At 42.2% G+C, this 23,410-nt stretch overlaps 4 protein-coding genes across 4 annotated transcripts; 2 read left to right on the forward strand and 2 right to left on the reverse strand.

The window, feature by feature from the left end:
* Positions 1-4,620: 4,620 nt before the first annotated feature.
* LOC119740064 (D(2) dopamine receptor A-like) lies at positions 4,621-5,958 on the reverse strand. The gene has a single exon (XM_038215266.1). The coding sequence runs from the start codon at positions 5,956-5,958 to the stop codon at positions 4,621-4,623; it is 1,338 nt and encodes a 445-aa protein (XP_038071194.1).
* Positions 5,959-7,906: 1,948 nt separating this feature from the next.
* Positions 7,907-10,336, reverse strand: LOC119739625 (D(2) dopamine receptor-like). Its single transcript, XM_038214614.1, has one exon. The coding sequence runs from the start codon at positions 10,185-10,187 to the stop codon at positions 8,787-8,789; it is 1,401 nt and encodes a 466-aa protein (XP_038070542.1). The 5' UTR covers positions 10,188-10,336; the 3' UTR covers positions 7,907-8,786.
* Positions 10,337-14,279: 3,943 nt separating this feature from the next.
* On the forward strand, positions 14,280-16,547 carry LOC119740173 (D(2) dopamine receptor-like). The gene has a single exon (XM_038215388.1). It carries the CDS (start codon positions 14,355-14,357, stop codon positions 15,606-15,608), a length of 1,254 nt encoding a protein of 417 aa, XP_038071316.1. The 5' UTR covers positions 14,280-14,354; the 3' UTR covers positions 15,609-16,547.
* A 2,245-nt stretch (positions 16,548-18,792) lies between these two features.
* LOC119740174 (somatostatin-like receptor F_48D10.1) lies at positions 18,793-20,761 on the forward strand. The gene has a single exon (XM_038215389.1). It carries the CDS (start codon positions 18,927-18,929, stop codon positions 20,082-20,084), a length of 1,158 nt encoding a protein of 385 aa, XP_038071317.1. The 5' UTR covers positions 18,793-18,926; the 3' UTR covers positions 20,085-20,761.
* The last annotated feature ends 2,649 nt before the right edge of the window (positions 20,762-23,410 follow it).

The raw sequence follows: 23,410 nt of genomic DNA on the forward strand, positions 1-23,410 counted from the left end.
TTTAAAAAAATAGAGGCTCGATGTAAACTTAAACTATACACATGCCAGTAAAATTTAACATTACAGAAACTGCTAGCAGGGAGCAAAAACGTGGTTAACCTATAGTGTCAAATACTTTAAGGCCTGCACTGATGTACTATACCTATGGGTATCTTGAAAAGCGCCCCCAAGCGTCGAATAATCCCCTCCACCTTTCCTTGTCTGGTTCCCAGATCAAAAGATTTTGACTATTCCTGATGAATCTTAGGTCAGCTAGCCACCAGTAATACACTGTATTACAAATATATTTCACGTGACTTAAACGGGAGGAATTCCTCCTTTTTCCGAAAATGTCCGAAGTTTACCGAATTCATTTCGCCGACAATCGTATATCGCCCGGGTATTTCCGAGTATAATATAGGTTTTATTAACTGCTAATTGCTTATTAAAAACTTTTTAAAATTAGTTGATAATAAATATTCATTGCTTGCATTTAGAAAACTTGAAATTCAACGACGATTTTGTGCCTCAAGTATGCACTCGGATCGTACACGAAAGGGCGCACTTTTTGCTGCGTCATGTACTATTTTGAATTTGACGACCGTTACTGGGATTTTCCAAAACTTAACTTGGCGTGGTCTCCATTAGGCTGCACCTGCTAACAGTGCTATTTGGGTGCCTAACTTTGAAGATTCCAGGTCAACATTAGTCAATAGTTTCTTACAGAAATATCAAACTGTATTATCATACCGGTATACATGAAGCAAGTGATTTATTTTAAAATGAGATTGGAACATTCAAATTTTACTAGTGATAAAGCGAAGTCGGAAACGAAGCCGAGTTTTGAAAAAGGGCCGTCAATGTCGTCATGTTTATTTTTTAATAGCCACGGAGGCTGCATGACCTACAAGTTAGACGTGTGGGCGTCGGGGGAAATTGTCAGGTCAGTGAACCAGACTACACCTTTCCAAATTTCCGGCCGGAAAATTTCGTAGATAATTTAGCCTGAAAGTTCACCCCTGGTAAGGTAGTGCACTTCCAGAACCCTCGAATGAGGGAAACTAATGTGCAAAATTAAAAAAATTTCAATTATTTGGGTAAATTGATTTCTTAAGAAAATCTCCCTCGAAAAAAAGGGCCTTTGTAAAATTGTATAGCATCTCAATTTATGGAAACTGAAAAAATCGCCTGACGTGAAAGAGAAGTCGTGCCAACAAATTGTCCTCTCACTTCCGAAAATCTAAAATACATGTGGACCAGTGGAACGCAGTGTACTCGTACAAAGATGAAAATTATGAAACAAATTTTGGTCATTGGGCGGAAACTGAAACTTGAATCGGAGACTAAAATGTCTCTTAGGATAAACATTTTTTTTAATAAACTTTAAGTGCTCATTAGCATTTACAAAAAAAAAAATCTAAAATGACTGCTGATAAAGAATTCAATCAAGCCAGCCCGACTAAATCTAGAACCCATGGGCTATATGTTGGTAAATCTTAGCGTCGTTTATACAGTTTCGTTCTCACGCAAGTACGTGATGTGAAAACAAACGTGAACCCCACTCCGAGTGATTTCTCATCATTTTGTCTCGAGGAATACCAAAATAAACTTCCAACATGAATGTTTCTTGGGGTGATGATTACGGTTTGAAATCATTCTGTCAATAATATTATAGCAAGAAGGGGGCAACCTAGTGTACAATGCCCATAGGCGGGCCGCGCCAGGGCTCCGGAAGCTCGCCGCGTGACCTTTTACTTTCATGCTGTTGTTCTGGTCCAATGCAATGTAAGTACTCATTCGAAGTGTGTTCGCCCAAAACGGCTGTTTAGTGTTTAGCTATTCAATTCTAACATCAGTACTACTCAGTATAATTATGGCCCTATACCCCAAACAGCCGTCCGCTTTTTCTGTTGATGCGGCTTCGTATTTTTTCGATTATCTCACGTCTTTTGTGAGATTAGTTTTCTGAAAGCCTGCATGTTTTCATATATGATGAGGAGTCAACAACCTGCACGGCAAATCCCTTGGGAATTGGACACACTGTGGAAGAACAAATCGAGGCTTGTGCAACATGCAAATAGGAATCAGGGACAGAAGCCTCATTCCCGATTCGCGCGCCAATTGGCTCAAAACATATCACACAGGATATTGGCAGGAATCATCCATGGTCACTTGAAAACAGCAGATGGGGACGGATTAAATTCTAATAGCTTTTTGATTAATGTCCTCACCGATGTAACACATGTTTTTTTCACCAATGATTGGACAATATGGGACCCTCTAGCCGCCCCCTAAGCTGTACGTATCTTTCAATGCGTGTAAGACAAGTCGTCTTCTATATCAGAACATTGCAGTGGCGTAGCAAGTTCAATTTTATTGGGGGGTGTAAACAATTCTTGAAAAGGGCACTTGGACATCCGTGCTGAAATGTAGACACATTTTTTTCTCCGGACACTTGTATGGGGGCGCTGTTCAAAACCGACGATAATGCACACTGACGGACATGGTGCTTTTCAGGGCGGCGATAAATGCGTGTAATTAAAAAAAAAGGCACCCGGAACGGCCGATGGCACAAAAAAGGGCACGACTTCTTTTTCAAAAAGGGCACTTGTTCAGAAAAAAGGGCACTTGTTAAAAAAGGGCTTTCTTGACAAAATATTGGGGGGGGGAGGGGTAAGCGCTGGTGAAAAAAAGGCATTTGAATAGAAAACGGCAGTCTTTACAAAATATTTTTTGGGGGGGGGGGGGAATATCCCCTTACCAAAACCATGCAATACAATGCAATATGCAACCATGTCCTTAAATAATTATGAAGCACGTTGTAAAATATTAATAATATCTGTTCAGGGCAAAACCCGGCCTCAGCCACCCCTCATAATCCTGGATTTCAATGCATTACCCCCCCCCCCCCCGCTTTCTTATTAAATCCTGGATCATCCAGTTTCCTGGACGATCAGTGCACCTGCGGTCCATTTCAATTTTTAAAAGCTTCTTACGTATTCTGGGTCAAAAACACCTGTGTTGATTTTTTTTCTCTTTTTCATCGAATGTTTAATACTTTGGCTTTTACGAAACTCTGGCTTCGATCGTCTCCCCCTCCAGCCCAAAAACTACTGCTGGTAGAAAATTGACTGATTTTGTACGGGAGTCTCCTGAAGCCGAAGGCAAAGGCAAGATTTCGTAAACCAAATGATGACCCGTGACTCTAACCTATTGTAGATAGGGCCAAAGACCGCGCGGGACCTTTGCGCATAAAAATAGCACGGGAACACGTCAAGCGTGGTATTTGAATAAGCTTGGATTAGGCAAAAAAAAAGGTTCCGGTTTCTGGTCTGCGCGCGCGTCGCCGTAGCCATGCGCGTCGGCAAAATTACTCTGTTTTTTAATGCAAGATGATGTCTCAAAACCGCCAAACTCACTGGTTTGATTGGGGCCTGATGCCGCACAATTTTAACGTGTTTTAGATGGGGTTAGCATCGAGTATAAGCTTTATGTGGCCTCTCTCGGCTCCCATACATTTTGCACTAAATTTAGTCGGGCACCATTTGCAGTCATCAGCCGACATTTGAAGAAGAAAAAAGTAAAAAAGAAAGAAAGAAAAAAAGCCGCATCGCCGCACCACTTTTGAGGTATGAAGCTCCATACCAGAAATCGAAGACTTTTTGGCCTTATTATGCATAGCAACGTTTCAACGATTTCGCTCTTACTCACAACCTAATGAAAAGTGATGTTGCCCGCTAATCTCTTTCACAAAACTCCCCACGTTGCAGCTATCCCATTTGAACACATGCATTTTACAGGCTCAATCTGCGTACTGCTCCTTTCATTGCACTAAGATTACCCTACCTGCTACTTCCAGAGAAAACGGATGACCTCCGCCTTGCCATGGACAAAAGGTCTCGAATCTGTTATCGTTGTATGAGACTTTTCGATGGTTTGATGAAATGCAATTCGCGTGAGGTCTGCAATGACATTGGTTGGCACTTTTCTTGATTACTCGAATCACCTAGAGCATTTTAGGCAATCGTGTAATATCTACAGGTCATTTTTTTTTTGGAAGGGTTGTTTTTTGTATAGGGTGGGGTGTGTAATGGGAAATTAACGTAAAGATAGAGGAATATGATCCGTGCTCCCCTAAAACATCTCACGAAATGGATTTCGTCCGTCTAAGGAGTCATGAGAAGAACAACACCTTGAAAAAAGGACCTGTTGCACTCTGAACTGTTTGGTATTCGCAAGCACTGTTCTCGTCCCGTACTCAATGCTAAGATTACCATTTGTTCATATTTACTGGATCTTTTAACACAAGCAGCTAGCTAGACGCTACTATTAAATTTAAAACCATTAAGAATAATTAAACAAATCATGTTTTGGTTTTGTTTCCTCATGCAGTCACACCTTGAAAGCGCTCTTAATCATGTCCACGCCGATTTGAGTTGAAATCCGTCAAACCTGTCAAGGCATTTAAGACCAGCTGGTGTGCAACTAAATACCATTCAAAATAAGTATACAATTGTATTATTTTTTAGTATTATTTTCTTTACCCATAATATATTTCTTTGGCGTGAAATACCTCTGCAAGTGATATATGGACACAAAAGTACACAAGATTTAACACAACAGAAAAATGGAGCACATCAGTCAACGAGTTACTCGACAGAAACATGTTAGTGCAGACAAGGTCTTCTTGCAATCTTCACGGAACCGTTCGTTCACAAAGCCATAGATAAGCGGGTTAATGGCGTTGTTCAAATAAAATATAAACCTGAACAGGTAAAGGAGTGAGTAGCCAACCTGGTTGTTATCATGGATGAAATTCTCGACGTCCTGCGGCAGGACGAAAATACAAAGCGCCGGTAGCCAAGTAGCGAAGAAGACCGCGGTGGTGATAAGCAGCATTTTGGTCGTCTTACCGTGCAATCTCTGCGTCTGAGGTCTCTGTCGACGCTGTCGAACTGGGTTGTCGGTCGTACCAGTTGCTAATTGATTAGAGAGCCTGTTGACTGTCGACACATTCGCGAGGTTCTGGATGTTGAGCGTAAAAGATGTTTCATGATGCTGCTGCTGCTGCTGTTGTTCTTCTTCTTCTCGCAACTGCTGCTGATGGAGGCACATGTTGTGTAGGCCTACCTGCTGTTGCGACTTTTGTTTTTGTTTTTGTTGACGTTTACCACAGTTTTGACGATATGTTCTTAGATGTTGCCCTGAAGTGTTCGCGGTCTGGATACGTTGGTTGACGTTCATCATCTCTTGGTCAGAAACTGTGGCGACTTCAGTCCCGGACTGACATGTCGATAACGGTGCGTTTTTACTGGTCGGGCGAGGACCGGTACATGTCATACTTTCTGCTGGTCCATTGGCCCGATCATGACCAGGTTGCACGGCGGCTCGTTTACGGATTGCACGGTACATCTTCCCGTAAAGAACTATGTTGGTGACAAGGGTGAACAGGGATGCTGCATAAATTACCGTGGTCATTAAATATGTCACCCAGATGGGTACTGTTTTACTGTGCGTGCAAACTCCTGTGTCAGATTCTTGGGCATGAGGTTCCACGTCATACGACAAAAAAACCGGAACGCTGATGAGTATCGCCAGAAACGGGCAGACCACCGCCGTGATTTTGGCGCGCCGGACGGTCATCCAGCGCCGGTGCGGCCGGCAGATGGCCTGGTACCGGTCCACTGCGATGGCAGATGTCAAGAAACAAGAGTTGTAGACGGTGACAAAAGTCACAGTGAGGACAAGACGGCAAAGAAAGTCACTGGTGTAGTTGAGTCTGATGTACCAATGGTAGACGGTGACGGGGGTAAAAAGGCAGACCATCAGATCCGCTACAGCCAGGGCGAGGATAAAGACATGCGGGCTCATCAACTGTCGTTTCCTTCCATACACCAAAACGATGAGAGCGTTACCTGGCAAACCAACGACGCCCACGATGATATGAAAGATCACCAGAGGCCACAGGAAAGCCTCCATCTTTGTTGAAACATAAACCTTCTAGCTGTTTCCAAACTTGGCCACTGAACTGTCAAGACTGTGCTGGAAGACAAGCATCGCTTTTTAACAAGTTGTAGACGCTCAGGTTTCAAAGATTCATCGGTTTCACTCGTTCCTACTGGAAGACTTAGAATCCCACGTGCTACATCGCTTCAATACGCGTACGCATGCGTACTGGTTAATACCTGAATATAGTATAGTTTATCAAGGGAATAGCCAACAGGACGTCAACATGTTGAATCTTAAACGTGGGTCCTTGTATATAGTCTTCGATAGTTATAATATTATAATGTTGAGGTTTGCCCTTTACCGCCGACGTTACTTTAGAACTACCGTATAATTATACTCAGTCCACATTGCAATCGTTCCATTTTGCAATGGAGCGCAAGCATCATTTTCCAAAATGGATGGGCTATACAGGACTACTTTTAGGGGTGATCATCTTTGGATGGAATTTTCTCCCAAAAGTCATTGGTTAACCCAAAAATATGAACAAGGAAAATGTAAAATGATTACATACGTTTTAGGTTGCAGAGTTGTGAGTATTTTTCCTGGATTTCGGAAGCGGGCGTATTTATCACTAGGGCCTATGGTAGTTCAGTTATTTTCTGGTCCGCAATCACATGTTGTGCTTTAACAAAGATGGAGGCCTTCTTGTTGCCTCTGGTTATCTTTCATATCATCGTGAGCATCCCCAGTCTTCCTCGTCGGATCTAAAGAAGCACGGGTTTTTCATCGTGTTCTTCGTAAAAATAAGAATTATGCGAATTTCAACTCCAAATCTGGCGATCTCTGATCGAAAGTACACATTTACAGAGAGTGCAGCGTACTGTCATTCAGCTTTTAGAAGGACGTCCTGACGGAGATTTAATAATGCTGTGTATTTGTCCCTAGAAGGTGTGCAAAATCGTATTAAAATTGGAGGACACGGGTCCGTTTGAGTTAGAATTGAAATCTGGTGGTTTCTTCGCATTGACTTAAGAAGGATTTTTGAGTGTCTAGGGGTTTTCAGGATCAAGTTGCGCCTGAGCTACGACCGACTGGAACAAACTAGTCGCCGATTTTGTGCGACCTGAGTGTAACTGCGACGAAATTAAGACGATCGGCATCAGTTAGCGCTTAAAAAAATCAACCGTCGCAAGAGTAGAAAAATGTCAACTTCTGCGACGTGTTCCGCGACAGTAACACGATTTCTCAGTTTTGAGACCTGAGCAAGACTTTTCTGCTTGATGCCGACGGTTCCGTCGTGGCGCAGGTAAATCGTGGGTCGACCTGAGGTCGGCTTTAATTTCCCGTAGGCCTAATTAAATATGAATGTGATCATATCATCATAGTATAAAATCACCTTGCTAGCTTGATGGGGAACCCAGGGCAGAGGAAGAGTTACACTGCCAGTTGATTTTGTGTCGGCGATGGGGGATGACGCAAATCCCGATAATCACGAAGCTGGGGTAGGGCCTGGGGAATACTTTTTGCTGAGTTCCAAACTATATCGAGAACCTACGTCACATCCAAGCGCTTTGAGCCTTCAGAACGAGTATAGGTACCCGGGTCGCGATTTTTTTCCCCAAACGAGATCGAACAAGATCAGAAGAGGGCGCTCTCTCTGCGTTATGCATATTCATGATGTCCAGGGCAGAGATTATATATATAACAAGTAATAGGCCTCTTCGATTCCATTTCAGTTCAATCAATTAAGTGATTGAGCAGCACCTTTCGTTTATGTTCATTCAGATTCGTTAACAAGACTTCTTTTTCACTTTTAGAGGGCGATTTCAAACATTGACCATTTTATTTCCATTTTAGTTTAATGTTATATGATGTTATCTGCTATTTTGAATGGAAAAAACGTACTTTTGATTGCACATTCACGAAATTGTATTCCAGAACTCTGCGCGAAAAGGTGTGCTTCCTTAAATGAATGCGCATATAACGTAATTGGCCGTCTGTTTCTCAAAACAGAATGCACGGACAATAAATACGATTGAAGTGTCGTTGACTTGAAATGGGATTAAAGACGTGCATTCAACTTCAGACGAAAAGGAATGAAGAAGTGAAATTTTCAGAAGTGAATGATCATTTCAGGAAATTGGCCGGGAAAACCTATGTTATCTTTTAAGTATTTTTATTTTTTATTGGTTCCACAAATCAATTGAAAATCGTGACAAGCACGGTAAAATGCACAATAAATACGATTTTTTTTTAACATTGATTATAGGGCCTACTCGGTGCAACATGCAAGACGGTGCAAATAGTAAACTCTGAAACACGCTTTAACGACAACCAAACAATAAGAAATGCAAGCGGTTGTTTCACCGGGTAAAATTAAGAATAAGATCGTCAATTCGGCATAGCGCTCACCAGTGAGGGAATATATATAGATTACAATTATTTTGTGCTATTCGGAATTTTGCGATAATGTACATATGAACTTATTCTTTGTTCATAATAATTATTCTCAATACGAAGTTTAACACAAGGTGCCGCCAGTTGTAAGTGATTAGGTAATTAAGTGAGAACACATAACTTCAAAGTAAAGTCTGTCACGAGATATTGTGGCCCATAAGGTCGAAGTTTATCTCCGGTTTCCTTGGCATGGATTATCTAGTGAGGATATTTTCTATTTCCCCTTGATGGGATGCCAGTCCATCGCAGGTTACTCCCCAGCTATAATGCTGGTACCCATTTATACTCCTGGGTGGAGAGAGGCAACTGGGGGTGAAGTGGCTTAGGCCTGCCCAATGACACAACGTAGTTACCTTTACTCATGAGTAACAAACCCTGGACATGTCTTCTTGTTAAAGGGTTTAATTTCGGAGACATCGGGGGCGCATAGCCGCTAGCGTCTTTCTGCAATCCTCTCTGAATTTCCTGTTCACAAATGCATAAATGAATGGGTTAACGGCGTTATTCAGGTAGAAGGAGTAGCTCAAGAGGTACAGGATTGCATAGCCGATCTTGTCGCTGTTGTAGAGCTGTGCATGGCTGCTATGAAGTATGGATACAAGGCAAAGAGCCAGCATCCAAGTCGAGAAGAATACCACGGTAGTGATGACCAGCATTTTCGTTGTTTTGCCGTGACGTCTGGCTAACTGAACTTGCGGGGGTCTAGCGGGGCGCAGATGGTTTGTCACGATGCCTGCGTCGACGCGTGCGTTTATGGTACTGATTCTCTTGATTGATGTCTCTTGCTCCTGCTTTTCTCGAAGCTGTCCTGGATGCCCTTGTTCTGCTTGTCGTTTTGGGGGCTCAGGGTTGCGGACAACTTGTCTGTGAGCCAGAAACAGTTGTGTAGCCCCGGCCCCGGCCCCTTGCGAAGGGTTTGCAACGGTCTGGGAAGTGGATGGAGATTGCTGAGAGATTCGTGAAACAGGATTGTAGACTCTATAACAGGACCCGTTTGCATCCAGCAGTGCATTCAGTGCCAGTGGTGAAGGATCATGTGAGGCTCCAGGAGTTGCAGCTGCCTCGTTCGGAGCGACTTGGTTGGGACGTAGGCCTACAGCCGCTCGTTTCCGTAAGAAGAAGTACACCTTCCCATAAAACACAATCGTGATTGCAAGTGTGGACAGGGAGGATGTGTAAGTGACCGAGTGCATGCACGTATGTACCCAGCTAGGTACGTTCTTATTGGCGGTGCAAATTCCTGTTTCGTTGGATGGGTTTTCAAACTGAACATCGTACGAGACAAACACCGGTATGCTGGAAATTAACGCGAGAGTCAGACATAGGGCTGCCGTGATTTTGGCGCGCCGCACGGTGGACGTGCAACGCCGGTGCGGCCGGCAGATGGCCCGGTACCGGTCCACTGCAATGGCAGTGGTCAGATAGGATGAGTTGTAAACAGTGACGAAAGTCATAGTTAATACTAGACGGCAGAGAAGTCCGCTTGTGTATGACCGGCTGATGAACCAATGGTAGACGGTGACGGGGGTAAAGAGACAGACCATCAGATCCGCTACAGCCAGGGCGAGGATAAAGACATCGTGACTCATCATCTGTCGTTTCCTTCCATACACCAAAACGATGAGAGCGTTACCTGGCAAACCAACGACGCCCACGATGATATGAAAGATCACCAGAGGCCACAGGAAAGCCTCCATTATCAACGAACTGACCTGACTTAGTTTGAATCTACTCACTCCCCGGAACTTGGATCTGTCAGGCTGAAGCCAAGGATACACACTACAGAACGCTTCTTCTCTCATTCGCCCGGAGTCCAGTTATAAAACACACTGATGACAGTCACATAATTATATGAAACACCTGCTATAACGCGCATTTTACAAGCATCTGCAGCCGCCGATGTTCGTACCCTCTCAAAAATGAAGAGGAAGCGCGCCCCCAGTTTACGTCACCGATTCCGTGATTAAATTTGTTTTTTTCCTCCACCAGAGCATCCAAAGGTTTCCTTGATCGCTTAGAGCTGTCGTTTCTATGACAACGGTAACCGAGTGTTATAGTGACGCCTTACGCATCATTATTATAATATATTCAATAACGTCAGGATACCAATCAACGACTGCTTATTAAAAGCTGTTGATTGGTATCCTCATTAGGCGCCCCCCAAAAAGTCTCCGGTTTCTGGTATGCGCGCGCGTCGCCGTAGCCATGCCTGTCGGCAAATGAAAAGGTTTTTTTTTCAATAAAAGATGATGTCTAAAAACCGCCAAACTCACTGGTTTGACTGGAATCCTGCTGCTGCACAATTTTAACGTGTTTTTAGATGGGGTTATGATCGAGAATAAGCTTTATGTGGCCTCTCTGGACTCCCATATATTTGCACTAAGTTTAGTCGGGCACCATTTGCAGTCATCAGCCGACATTTGAAGCAAAAAAAAAAGTAAAAAAAAAAAAAAAAGCCGCGTCGCCGCACCACTTTTTGGGCAAGCTCCATACCAGAAACCGGAGGCTTTTTTTTTTGGCCTTAAAAGTAATTGAATTCTTTTTGCACTTTAATTGCAGCTATACTCGCAACAGGCAACAGCTCTGCTAATGAATTTACAAGAAGCCGTAGATTTAATTATTACTATTCGTGGTTTATTAAAATTCAACTGGGTTGCGAAAGGCAAAATTGCATTGAATTCACAATGAGTAATAAAAGTTAACAATAAAAAGTTAAGCTTCATTAAAAAAAAAAAAAGAAGATTAAAATGGATTAAACATAGACAGAATCATTGCACAATTTCAAAAATTTCAAAAATAAGGTACCTACTCTACCATTTGTATACCTTTTTTGCCGACTTAATGGATCATTTGACCACGGTCAGATCCAGGAATTTTGTGGGGGGGGGGGGGGGGTACCGGGTATCAGCAAATCAATGCTGAAATGAATTTTTTGTTGGCCTCCGTAAAATCAATAATTGGGTTGGGGGGGGGCACAGCTGCATATTATTATTTATTTGAAAAACTATCTAATTTTTTTTTAGTCGGAGCTGGGGAGGGGGAGTTTCGACCCCCAAAACCCCCCTCTGGATCCGCGCCTGTGCACTATTATGCTAGGTTCACACATTTCCAATTTTTAAGCCGAATCGCCGCGAATAGCAACTCCTGAGTAAAACAGGGAATAGTTCTTGGCTGCCTCGGGATGATTCTGTTAGTTCGGTGAACGATCGTTAAAGATCGGGAAGCGCCCCGAAAAATTTGAACATGTTCAAATTGTCGGGGTAATTCGGGAACCAATTTCAATTCTTGGTTTATTTTGGTTGTACATGTATTCGTAACTAATTCCGGAATGTGTGAACCTAGCATTACGAAGGGCAATCGTTTGGAATGTTCACACCGGTTGCGCCACCCCCAACCGTCCCGGTTGCGCCAAACACGGGCGTCGCCAGACACATTTTAAAAAGGGATGTGGCGGCAAAGTTGCCGATAGACACTCGACACTAGACTAGTCCACCCCGACCCCCCACCCTTAATATGGGGACCGGTAGCTAGTTCCAATTTAATGTCATTGATTGGATCACCTCTGCGGGTGTGCAGTAGGCTATGATTTTTTTTAATGATGTTTACAGCTTTGCGCATGGATGACAGTTGAATACATGGCCACTAAAAATGTGACTCTTGCCATAATCAGTAGGGGAACCAGTGTACCCTTGACACCATGTTGGACAATAAGTGGCGCTATTCGTTGCGGTTTATTATTTGCCAATGAACAAATTGAAATTCAAGGATCTTGTTTTTGTGTAGTGAAGGTGTGCATTCCGTTCAAAAATATTAAACCTGGTGCCTAGATGCGTCACTGAGCAGATGCTTACCCATTACAACGCCTTCTGCTATGAAAGCCAATACGTTGCTAAGAATGTTGACAAGCATTTAAGGGACATGTGGATTGTGATAGATTGCATGGATCTGGAACTTCATCATGACTAGGATTATGAGATTGGTTGTTCAAGTCCCACGGAGGAAAAGAGTTGAATGAAAGGGCTGTCGATCATTGTTGCTATGAATACATCAATTTTTGACTTGGGATCGGATGATGAGAAATAAAAATGAACTCCACAACGGTTGCCTGATATGAAACGCCAAAGCCGTCTTCAAAAGGTCATTCGCTAGTCGTCAGAGACTAATCAGTTCCCTTCAGCGATTTCATCGTTCCATTTGGCAAATTTTCGTTCGATTTAAATTCACTTCACAATTCACTGCCTAACAGAATGGTGAATTTCCCGAAGAGAACAATGCATTCGTAGAACGGATGAGGAATTCGCCGAACGGGTGACGAATTTGCAAAATGGAATGACGAATCGAGTGATATGACTTACTGGAGACGGCTTTGGCGTCCCATACTCACAGTTTTCTACAACATTACTTGGCAATCGAGTTTCGTGTCAACTTAGTTCCAAAATTTGGTCCGAGTCTAATTCTCGACTCGCCCCCAGGTCACCTCGGTCAAATCCAAAGTCAGCTCTCTGGGAAAATGTATGTTCAAAAAAAAAATAGACGGCAGGCGAGCTGTACAATGTCTACTTCAGCAGCCAATTTTTACCCGTTTTCCAAGATGGCATTACAAGATAGCGTTTTGTGCACGGGCACGAAATTTGTCACGTTTTAGCGGCGTCTGTATCAGTTGAGTCAGAATCTTTTGCGTGAACAACGAGTTATTATAAAATGGATCCAAATGCCTTTTTTTTTGTATACACTGATAAACATTTTCGTTTAAAAAAAGATTCGATACCCTACGCGCGCCAAATCTTTATGTTTAAGTGGAAATCCTTTCCGTTAATTTCGATAATGGATTCAGGTTTTGTCACGAAGGTATTCACCGCTTAGTATAGCAAAGTTATCAGTGAAATGGTTGAGCAGGGCATTAGCCGTTGTACAAGACTGTTGCATTCATCTGTATCCTAACAATGACCACTGAATTCACAAGGACGTCCCTGCGGCGACAAAAAGCCTTTCGAGTGTTCTCAGTTACTTCCGCGTAAGCAACTTCTGTGACTAATTGATCGAAACGAACGATTTCCTTCTGAAACATGACCTTTTAAGTGTGTGATAGAAATCGATGTGTGATCCATTACCTGCGCTGAGGGTATTCAACCGAACGCTAGAAAATTTCCAAATGGCTACATTTGCGCCTAGGGTACAAATCTGCATATCTAATGGATTGTTTAAAGGTACACCTTGGTCCTCACTTCAAATACATTGCTAAAATATTTCTTTGTGCCCCCCCCCCAACCAATGTAGCCTTGGTCTAATCAAGCCCCCCCCCCTTCTGTTATAAAATGTAAACGTACAGTCCTTGCTTTGCTTACGATTGTTGCAGTATCAAGAGGCTTTAGGATATCTTCTGATGACGTCAGGCTCGTGTTTATGTGTAAGCACCATAAATAAAAGGCCTGCTTAGTGAACCTGTATACTGAGCCATTTTGACGGAAAATTACATTTTGAGTTCATTGATATTGAAGTTATCCTCCTAACTTACTTAACGCCACGTTGCCATTGGGCACACTGCAACAACTGTGTTTAGCGATTAGACACTTTTCTAAACACTTTCTTGCTATCAGTTTGTAAACGTGGTTAAATACTAACTAGTTTGGATTAAGGATGGATAGTGTTTAATAATTGAAATTAGTGTTTAGGAATATTATTGAACACATGGTTTTTAGCTTCTTAACATGTTTACAAAGTGATAGCATAATAGCAACAATGTGTTCAACTGCTAACACAGTTTTTAGAGTGCAGGCGCAAATCTTTAGCTCAGTATCTAGGAAATCCATACTCTGCGTCAAGGCTGAATGACGTCACTGTATAAAAACGAAGTGAGCCTTGGCCAGAGTCTTCTTTTTCTGATCGACGGCCATTGGAATCATTTCTCATCAAAAACGCAGGTGTAGGAGGTTGTGCTAGTAGTATTAATATATAGCAACAACCAAAATATGGAGAGTTTTCTGTGGCCTCTAGTTATCTTTCATATCATCGTGGGCGTCGTTGGTTTGCCAGGTAACGCTCTAATCATTTTGGTGTATGGAAGGAAACGACAGTTGATGAGCCCGCATGTCTTTATCCTCGCCCTGGCTGTAGCGGACCTGATGGTCTGCCTTTTTACCCCCGTCACTGTGTACCATTGGTACATCAGACTCAACTACACCAGTGACTTTCTGTGCCGTCTCGTCCTCACTGTGACCTTTGTCACCGTCTACAACTCTTGTTTCTTGACATCTGCCATTGCAGTGGACCGGTACCAGGCCATCTGCCGGCCGCACCGGCGCTGGATGACCGTTCGGCGCGCCAAAATCACGGCGGTGATGTGCCTCGTCGCTAGCTTGATCACCAGTTTACCAGTGTACGCATCGTTTGACGTAGAGCCCGAACAAGGTTCCCAAAGTGGAATATGCACAGTCGGTGGGGAAGTACCAGGCTGGGTGAAGTATTTCATGTACAGTGTTGTCCTCTTCGTCACTGTGTTCTCTCTGGTTGTTAATGTAGTTCTCTACGGTAAGATCTACCGAGCGATTCGTAAACAAGCCGCCGTTCTCCCCCGTGGAATCCCTTCGCGGATCATCAGGCCTAAGGCTGATTCCACCTGCACAGAGGGACCTGCGCAAGATAAAATAAACCCTTGCTGTCCAAATATGCCCGATGCGGATGACTATTCCTCGCTTCATCAGGGACAGGGTGAATCTTCAACGGACACCAGGGCTTTAAACCACACCAAAATCTCCGCTCTGGCCGCAACTTCGACCCAGCAGCAGAAGCAGCAACAGCAACGGCCAGAAACTCCCCCGACAGCCAGCCACAACGACTACGGACAAGAAACTCGTAACTATACCACAGACCAAACAATGGCAACGGTACCAGTCAGACAAAATGGTGATGGGCAAGCTGCAAAAGATGGACCGTCTGCACAAAACAACGATTCCGTACCCGGATCTCGGTTTAAAAGCAAGACCACCAAAATGTTGCTCGCCACAACCGTGGTCCTCTTTACCACTTGGTTACTGGGTCTATGCCTTCTAGTCGTATCAATCAACGCACAAGCTGACACCATAGGCTCTGCATTCCTTTATCTGTTTCGATACATCTTCTACCTAAACAACGCCATTAATCCGTTCATCTATGGCTTTATGAACAAACGATTTCGGGAGGATTGTAAGAAAACACTCGCTTCTCTACGATGCCGCTTTAATTGAATAAATTAAGCACTGCCAATGAACCTCTGTTCATGCAAATGACTAAAATAGCTACTGAAAAAGCAGTTTTGTCAGTGGTAGAAGTAACGCATTTTAAAAACAAAAGTTTGTAAGTACCTATAGTGTGCAAGAATATTGTTGATTTATATATACTTTGCTGGTCTCAGGGCGCCAGTATACTGCCCTCTTTGAGCCTTATACTGACTGACAGACTCACTGGCTGACTTACTGACTGTGATCCGGGCAGTTCTATCGTATATGATTACCCCGTAGTGCCAATGCATTGGCTGAATCTGGCCATTGTGTAGACCAGGTGCATGAAAAGGCTTCCAGTGAATAACCATTATGAAACAAATAAATGGAATGCTGTGCCCTCTGGTGCTAGCTTTACCAGCTTTGCCTTAACTGTCTGTAAAAAAAAAGTGTAAAACACTGGCGAATCAGAATGGAATTTGATGATGTGAACAAATTTCCCACGTTTGATTTCACTTATGTAACTGTATGAAAGTATGACTTAATTTTATTCACATGGCCACGAGATCACAATTCAATCAAGTTGAACCAAATTGCCTTTCTTCTGAGCGTTCCATGTGGCTGTCATAAACAGTCGGCGTATTTTTTTATATTTTTTTTTTACGGTTTTTGTCTAATAGTAAATCCGAAGCTGTACCAATTTTAACATCTTTACGTACAGGATAAAATACGAATGTGGATAAAAGAATTAAAAATTGGAACAATCCTCCCAAGCAGCTTTATATAGCACCCCAATGCTTATCCTCGCGTTATTGAAAATTAGGCAATTAACCTTTCAACTTAAACTGCACACATTTACATAACAAAACAAAACAAAATCTGTTTTCATGTATTTCTCGCGCGCAAGTATTTCAGGGTACAACATTTTAGTTCTCAGAATTCCAGCCGTTGGAGTGCTAGCCTTGATTCCAGTCACGGCTTTCCAAAAACGTTGCTGAATTACACACATGAACTTTCATTTATCTCAGAGTGGGTTACTCACTATGCTGTATGCATCATAATGCTGCTCTGTCTCATATTGACAGCTCTGGTGAAATCATAACGTCGATGGCTTTATACACTGCTGGAACAGTGAGTCTGGGCATGGCAAAAATGGCTCCCTCGTCAGAAATAAACAGGATTTTATCCTGAAATAATAATTAAGGCACGATTAAGATTTATTTGGACTTATTCCTTCCCCCTTTCGATTTTTCTAAGGCCGGTGAGATTTCTACGTTGCCCCCCTTCAAAAAAATCCCCAATCATTTCTTTGTCCCTCACTAATCCCCCTCCCCCAAATGTACAGTCTGTCGCCGCCACTTAATGGCCCCAAAAGCTACTTTTATTTGTAACCATTCCTTATTATTTGGCGGTTCTAGCCAAAGAAAATCCAGAATCAGTCATTATTACCGTATAAACTTCATTTGAGCCGATTTCTGTTGAAAACAAAAGTAAGTTATGGAAACAAATCGCAATAAAACAATGAGTGCGCCCTCAAGCGATATTGAGTATGAATTGTGTAGTGAATGTGATATGACTTGTATAATATTTGCACCAAATGTGAAAGAATTTGATCGGGAAATTCTAGTAATTGTACTACATGTAGAAAGCACGCAGAGAGCGCAAGCCTCCACCAAGGCTAAACAATTCCCCGCCATATTGTCAGTACACCCGAAAGAAATACTCGCATAATGGTGAAAAATCCTTTAAAAAAAATCCTGGATCCAGACCTAAATATGATGCGGATCATTTCCAAAATCTAGGGCATATTCGATATTTTACTTGTACCGAGGACCACCCCTAACTTTTTTTTCATGCAAATCCGTCCCTAACGTTTTGAGTTATATTTTTAACAGACAAACCAACCAACCAACCAAATCCGATAAAAACATAACCTCCTTGGCGGAGGTTATACTGTTGTTGATCAAAACTAAACAAAACATAGTAAAGCGCCCTCTGATGTGCGCAACACAATGAGGTCATTTGGTGCAAATATTATTCGAGTCATAATATATCACATTCATTACACAATTCACACTCAATACCGCTGGAGGGCGCCGACGAATCAACGTTTTTTTCTGCACGCACAATGTGCCCCTGTCTCGTCCTATCCTAGGGAAAAGACCCTCAACATCAAAGGTTTTCAGCCTTTAAACAGCGAAAACAGCAACACCGTCTTAGTTAGTTATTCGACCATAGCGTTCAATTCCAAATGCATTACCAACTCACTGGCTTGTGCTCAGGCTCGTCGCCAAGGGGGGCCCGGCGGCTCACTCTTGCTGCTGCGCATGCGCGCATAGTATTTGAATTTATTAGCGAATTGGTCTTAAATTGCGGCAGCAGGTTTATATTTAGCTTTGATGTTAGATTGGGATTTGTATACACTTTCATAAGGGTTAAAACACCCTCAACCTTTCCATACAGCAAACAGAGCTAGCACGAATAAGAATTGAATGCCGAATCAACTTCCTCGATCTACCTCCCATACGTATACACCAACGATAAATCGATTTTGTATCACCATTAAATATTTACAATATTTTATTTAGGTTAGCCACTTCACAACGAGAGGTTTCTGCCGTTGTTTTTAATGTTTGTTTATTCAATTTGAATGGCCTACTTTTTAGTAAATTTTAATGCGAAAGTGAAATGATTCATTGAAATAATTAAACGCATTAATCCTCTGTCAAGATTAACAGCTTGTATGGGAACCACAGCGTGTGTGAGGACCTGGGTTTTTTTTGCATTTATTGTGTGTCCTGACTGGGCCCATCCAATCAAGGGCAACAAATTGGTATTTCGAAGAAGAAAAAAGCTGACATACAATATATTGAAAGTATTGCGAATTGATGACTATATTATTAAAATAAAATTTTGGATCTCAACTTCCGTTCAAACGACCAGGCAGATAAACAATTGGTTATATTCAAACAAGAGAGTCTGTGACTAGACTAGTCAGTGTCTGGCACCAAGACGTTCACAGCAAGAGTGAACGTTGACTGGCGAGATTTTAACACGCTTTATTAACCAATGGCCAAAATTAGGTATTTGTAGTTGATTTTCTTACACTCATGAATAATTTAATTATGACGTGCGTCATTAAACTCTGCGCATGTCGGGTACAATTGGCGTCACTGGCATACAAAACCCAATCAGAATGCCCGTTCGGTTTGATTATCATGTACATGTGTACCAGTATAATCTGGTAGCACTTGCATCATCATTATCAGGAACTGGCTCTAGATCTGCATATCAAGTTATATTTCAGTAACACTGATTGAGAAAATATTGAAAATAAAGTAGAAGATGGAGGCTTTCCTGTGGCCTCTGGTGATCTTTCATATCATCGTGAGCATCGTTGGTTTGCCAGGTAACGCTCTCATCGTTTTGGTGTATGGAAGGAAACGACAATTGATGAGCCCGCATGTCTTTATCCTCGCCCTGGCTGTAGCGGATCTGATAGTCTGTCTCTTTACCCCCGTCACCGTCTACCATTGGTACATCAGACTCAACTACACCAGTGACTTTCTGTGCCGTCTTGTCCTCACTGTGACTTTTATCACCGTCTACAACTCTTGTTTCTTGACATCTGCCATCGCAGTGGACCGATACCAGGCCATCTGCCGGCCGCACCGGCGCTGGATGACCGTTCGGCGCGCCAAAATCACGGCGGTGCTGTGTCTCGTCCTTGCGGTAGTCTTCGTCTTACCCGTGTTCGCGACTTTCGGTGTCGAGCCCGCAGCCGGGTCACAGACTGGCACATGCACCTTTAGCACCGAAGCACCGAAATGGGTCAAATACCTTATGTTCACACTTATCTACACCGCACCCTTTTCCACTCTTGTCATCAATACCATTTTGTACGGGAAGATCTACTTGGCCATTCGAAAGCAAGCCGCAGTTCGCCCGGGCCAAGTCGCCTCGATGGCCAATCGCAGTCCCGACACTGATTTGGATAGACCTACTTCAAACGGCGTCTCGATGGTGTCCCCTAATTGCAGACAACCGGCACCTAACATGGATGTTCCTTCGACCTCAAATCAACCAAACACTACCCGTACTTCAGTTGCCACCAGTACGCACAAACAACCACCCAATAATAACAACGCACTGTCTACTCCTGGCCCCACCACTGATGGAGCTCCAGTTGCACCCAATGGTTCAAACAGAAGACGTCCGAATGAGGCAGGCAAGTTTCACAACAAGACGACCAAGATGTTGCTCATCACTACCCTGGTCTACTTCTCCACCTGGTTCATTGGCATCGGCCTTCTGTCTATACCGGTACAAGCTCAGAACTACATACACCAAAACGACCCGGTTGGTTCTGCGTTCCTCTATCTGTTCAGCTTCGTGTTTTATGTCAATAATGCTATCAATCCGTTCATATACGGTTTTGTCAACAGGCGGTTTGTGCAGGATTGCAAGAAGACACTTACGGCTCTCCGATGCAGAAGGATCTGAGCCAGTGCTTATTTCAACGAAAATATCTTCTTTTATCCACTTCAAATGTAAATATAGGTACACCAAGTAACTGTAGAGTAAGTAATTTGATTATGTCACTATACTGCAGCACCAGAAACTCAATACTTTTTTTTGTTATTTCTAAGGAAATATAAAATGTTAAGGAAAAGATGACTTCTTCTGGAAGCTTCTGAGCGAATAAAACATTTAAGGAAATATAAAGGTGCGAATGGACATTGGTAATAACCTGGAAAGGAACCTACTGATTTAATGAGAATTAATGTATTGAATTGAAAAAAAAAATTACAAATGACAATGTTTTTGAACACTGCAAGGAGTTACGTCAACAAAAACCGGCTGAATCAGAATCGTGTCCCGAGTGTTGATTTATGGATTGTTCACCAGATGGTATGATTCAAAAGATGAAACATTGGATTTATTGGAAGCGCTAGCAACGGCACCATCCACTTACAAGACTAAAACAAAATGCAAATGTGTTCTCCCTGTTGTCTCAAGGTGTCTAGTATTCACTGAACTGAAACTTCAACAAGGTTTTAAGCAATTTGTTTTGCTTAAAATAAAGAAAAATGCAACGAATGCAAATGATATTGTGTCGCTTCAAGGGAATATCCTGTATTCAAAGAAATGTTAAAGAAACTTTCAGAATTTTATTTTATTTCAACATGATATATAATGTATAGGCCTATGTTTATATATAATGTATAGGCCTATATGTACATTTAAAATGGTAACTGGTGTTGAAAAAGGTCAGAATGATACAAAATCGAATTTGCTTTGTGCATAATGCACAATATCTATTATTAACACTGGTTGACGCCAGCCAAAAGTCATTATTGAAGCAGTTATAAAAAAAAAAACCTAAAAAAAAAAAAAAAACATCCGCATGATATACACTGTGTATAGGCCCATTATGTAAAGGCCTATGTATGTATAAAATAGCAATACAAGTGTTATGAAAAAGGATAAAAATTACACACAAAATACTAGTGCGAAGTTGCTTGGTGCACACGCCACAATATATATTATTAACACTGGTTGCCGCCAACCAAAAGCCGTATTGACGCATTTGTAAATGAAAAAAAACTCCGCAGTAGCGTCAGCGTAGACTTCAAGCACCGTCATGTCTTTCATTAAGTGGGCCAGATCTTTACACGTCTGTTGCTGAAGGCCAGGCAAATACAGTCCTATACATGGGTCCAATTCTTCCATTTCAATAACTGATTTTTTTCCCCCTGGTTGCCCACAGCAACTGCGATTGCCGTGGGTAGAAAGCTCTTGAAATCACAATTTTTTGTGGTCTTCTTATATGGAAGTACTCGCGAAATATTTCTATAAATAGCACCCCAGAGAAATCATTCTGAAAAAGAAAAGATAAGAAGCTGTAAACAAATAAAAGATTTAAAGAAATGTAATTTCACTGGTAACCGTTTCTTTCTGCGTGGCTTTACCCCCAGATGGTACTGGTACCCTGTGAGCCGTTTGGCATTAGCGGCGGCGCGGCACACATGTTGCTAGGAGACAACACAGCTTCTGTTTGGTTGATTAAGTTTGAATGATCGAGGTCAAAGACAACAAGAGCTGGCTGCTAATCACCATTACTGATTGAATGACACTTGACGGTGAACGGTTCCCTAATCAATTTTCGGATCAAAAATCATTGATATCTTTAAAAACAAAAAACTCTTCGTAGTCGTCTTATCAAAGCCAACAAAAACCCAAACACAACAACGCACAATATAAGCACTGTTTTCTTTATTGTCGTGAGGCTTCATTCAGAACGTTAGAACTAAAAGAGGCTTTAATTAAAAGCAGCAAAGAGGCTGACTCTTTCTTTCGTTCTTGATGTTTGATCTGTTTGTGTTTATCTTTTAGAGGGTCTATAAAATCAGGAGGATCTAGCTTTTAAGAAACTGGAGGGGATGAATATATAAGGGCCTAAGGGGGGATGAAGGCAAGGACGAGGGCACGGCTTGCTACAGGCAGGGAGGGTCGATGGCTGCATGCCCTCGGAAAATTTTGAAATCTACGATGATTTCTTCTACATGCTAAGGTTATTCAATAACAAATTTAGGAACTTTAGCATTCCATTCATTCGTGTTTGCCTCATTTATAGTTTTATAACATTAGTCAGCGGATTACCCCCCCCCCCCCAAGATCCGCTACTGATGTTTCTTATTGTAAACACGATTAATATCTATTCTTCGAAGTTCGGCACGGTTATCTGTACCTCTTTTTATCAACATCACAGAAAAGAAACAAAACAGCAGTTGGAATTTGAAGGCCCTAATACACTGTTTTTTCGGTTGTGTAAAAATCAGACGGTTGTGTACTATATGAACCGAGCAACCTGTTGTGTAAACTGTTGTTTACACAACTTCTGTAAAATATTACACAACTTGTTCAATTTTTTTACACAACTGGTTGCTAGGTTCATATATTACACAACCGAAATAACAGTGTATAATTTGCAGAACATCTACAACCACTGCCATCCCCCCGGTACACAAACGGACAAATTAGGCCTTGGAATTTAATTAAAGGTGATCATGGTGAATCGTGATCAATGCAAACTGCGATGTAACTCAATAATGCATCGATGCAAACCTTCAAAGATGTAATCATGTGTCGTGTTTTGCGGATATAATACAAACAAATAAGGTACCTGCGCATCACCGTTTGTCTGCCTTTCAACATGCATAAAATAATGAGTTCAGTTTTGTGCACGTTGTCAATTAAAAAAAAAACTCAATAGTGAATGAATGTTAACAAAATAGGATCTACCAGCAAAATGCTACGAAAACGTGACTCTAAGAATTGGATGATCAACAGGGTTCAACTTGGTCTATGCATCCGCTTGCAGACAAGCGTCTATGCAAAACAACACCGTGCCTTGACCTCGAGATTCTGACCATTCAGCGGGCGCCTAGGGTCTTACGTAACCCATTGTTGTATTAAGTAAGATTTGAGGCTTTGCATGGTGAAGATACTAAATAATGAAAGGTTTGCGGAAACACCATAAGCGAATAATTTCTCAACTAAGAGAATGGTTCTGAAAAGAACCAGAGGTATAAACTCGACGTTCCGGTCAGTATGCTCTGACCGTCTTCAGGAGAGTGCCTGAAGTTGTATTTGTTGTATTACAAAAAGTTGGCAGCCAAATTGACCAATCAACAGCTTAGTCTAGATTTCTGATCGAAATGACGTCACAGCTTCAAAGGTCGACTCCGATTGGCTGACGCACGGGGTTGCATAAAATGTGCATGCTGATATATCAGACGTCAACTGTTGGATACAGATATATCAGA

This window comes from Patiria miniata, unplaced genomic scaffold (genome assembly GCF_015706575.1).
Source record: "Patiria miniata isolate m_02_andy unplaced genomic scaffold, ASM1570657v1 HiC_scaffold_4, whole genome shotgun sequence".
Lineage (NCBI taxonomy): Eukaryota > Metazoa > Echinodermata > Asteroidea > Valvatida > Asterinidae > Patiria > Patiria miniata.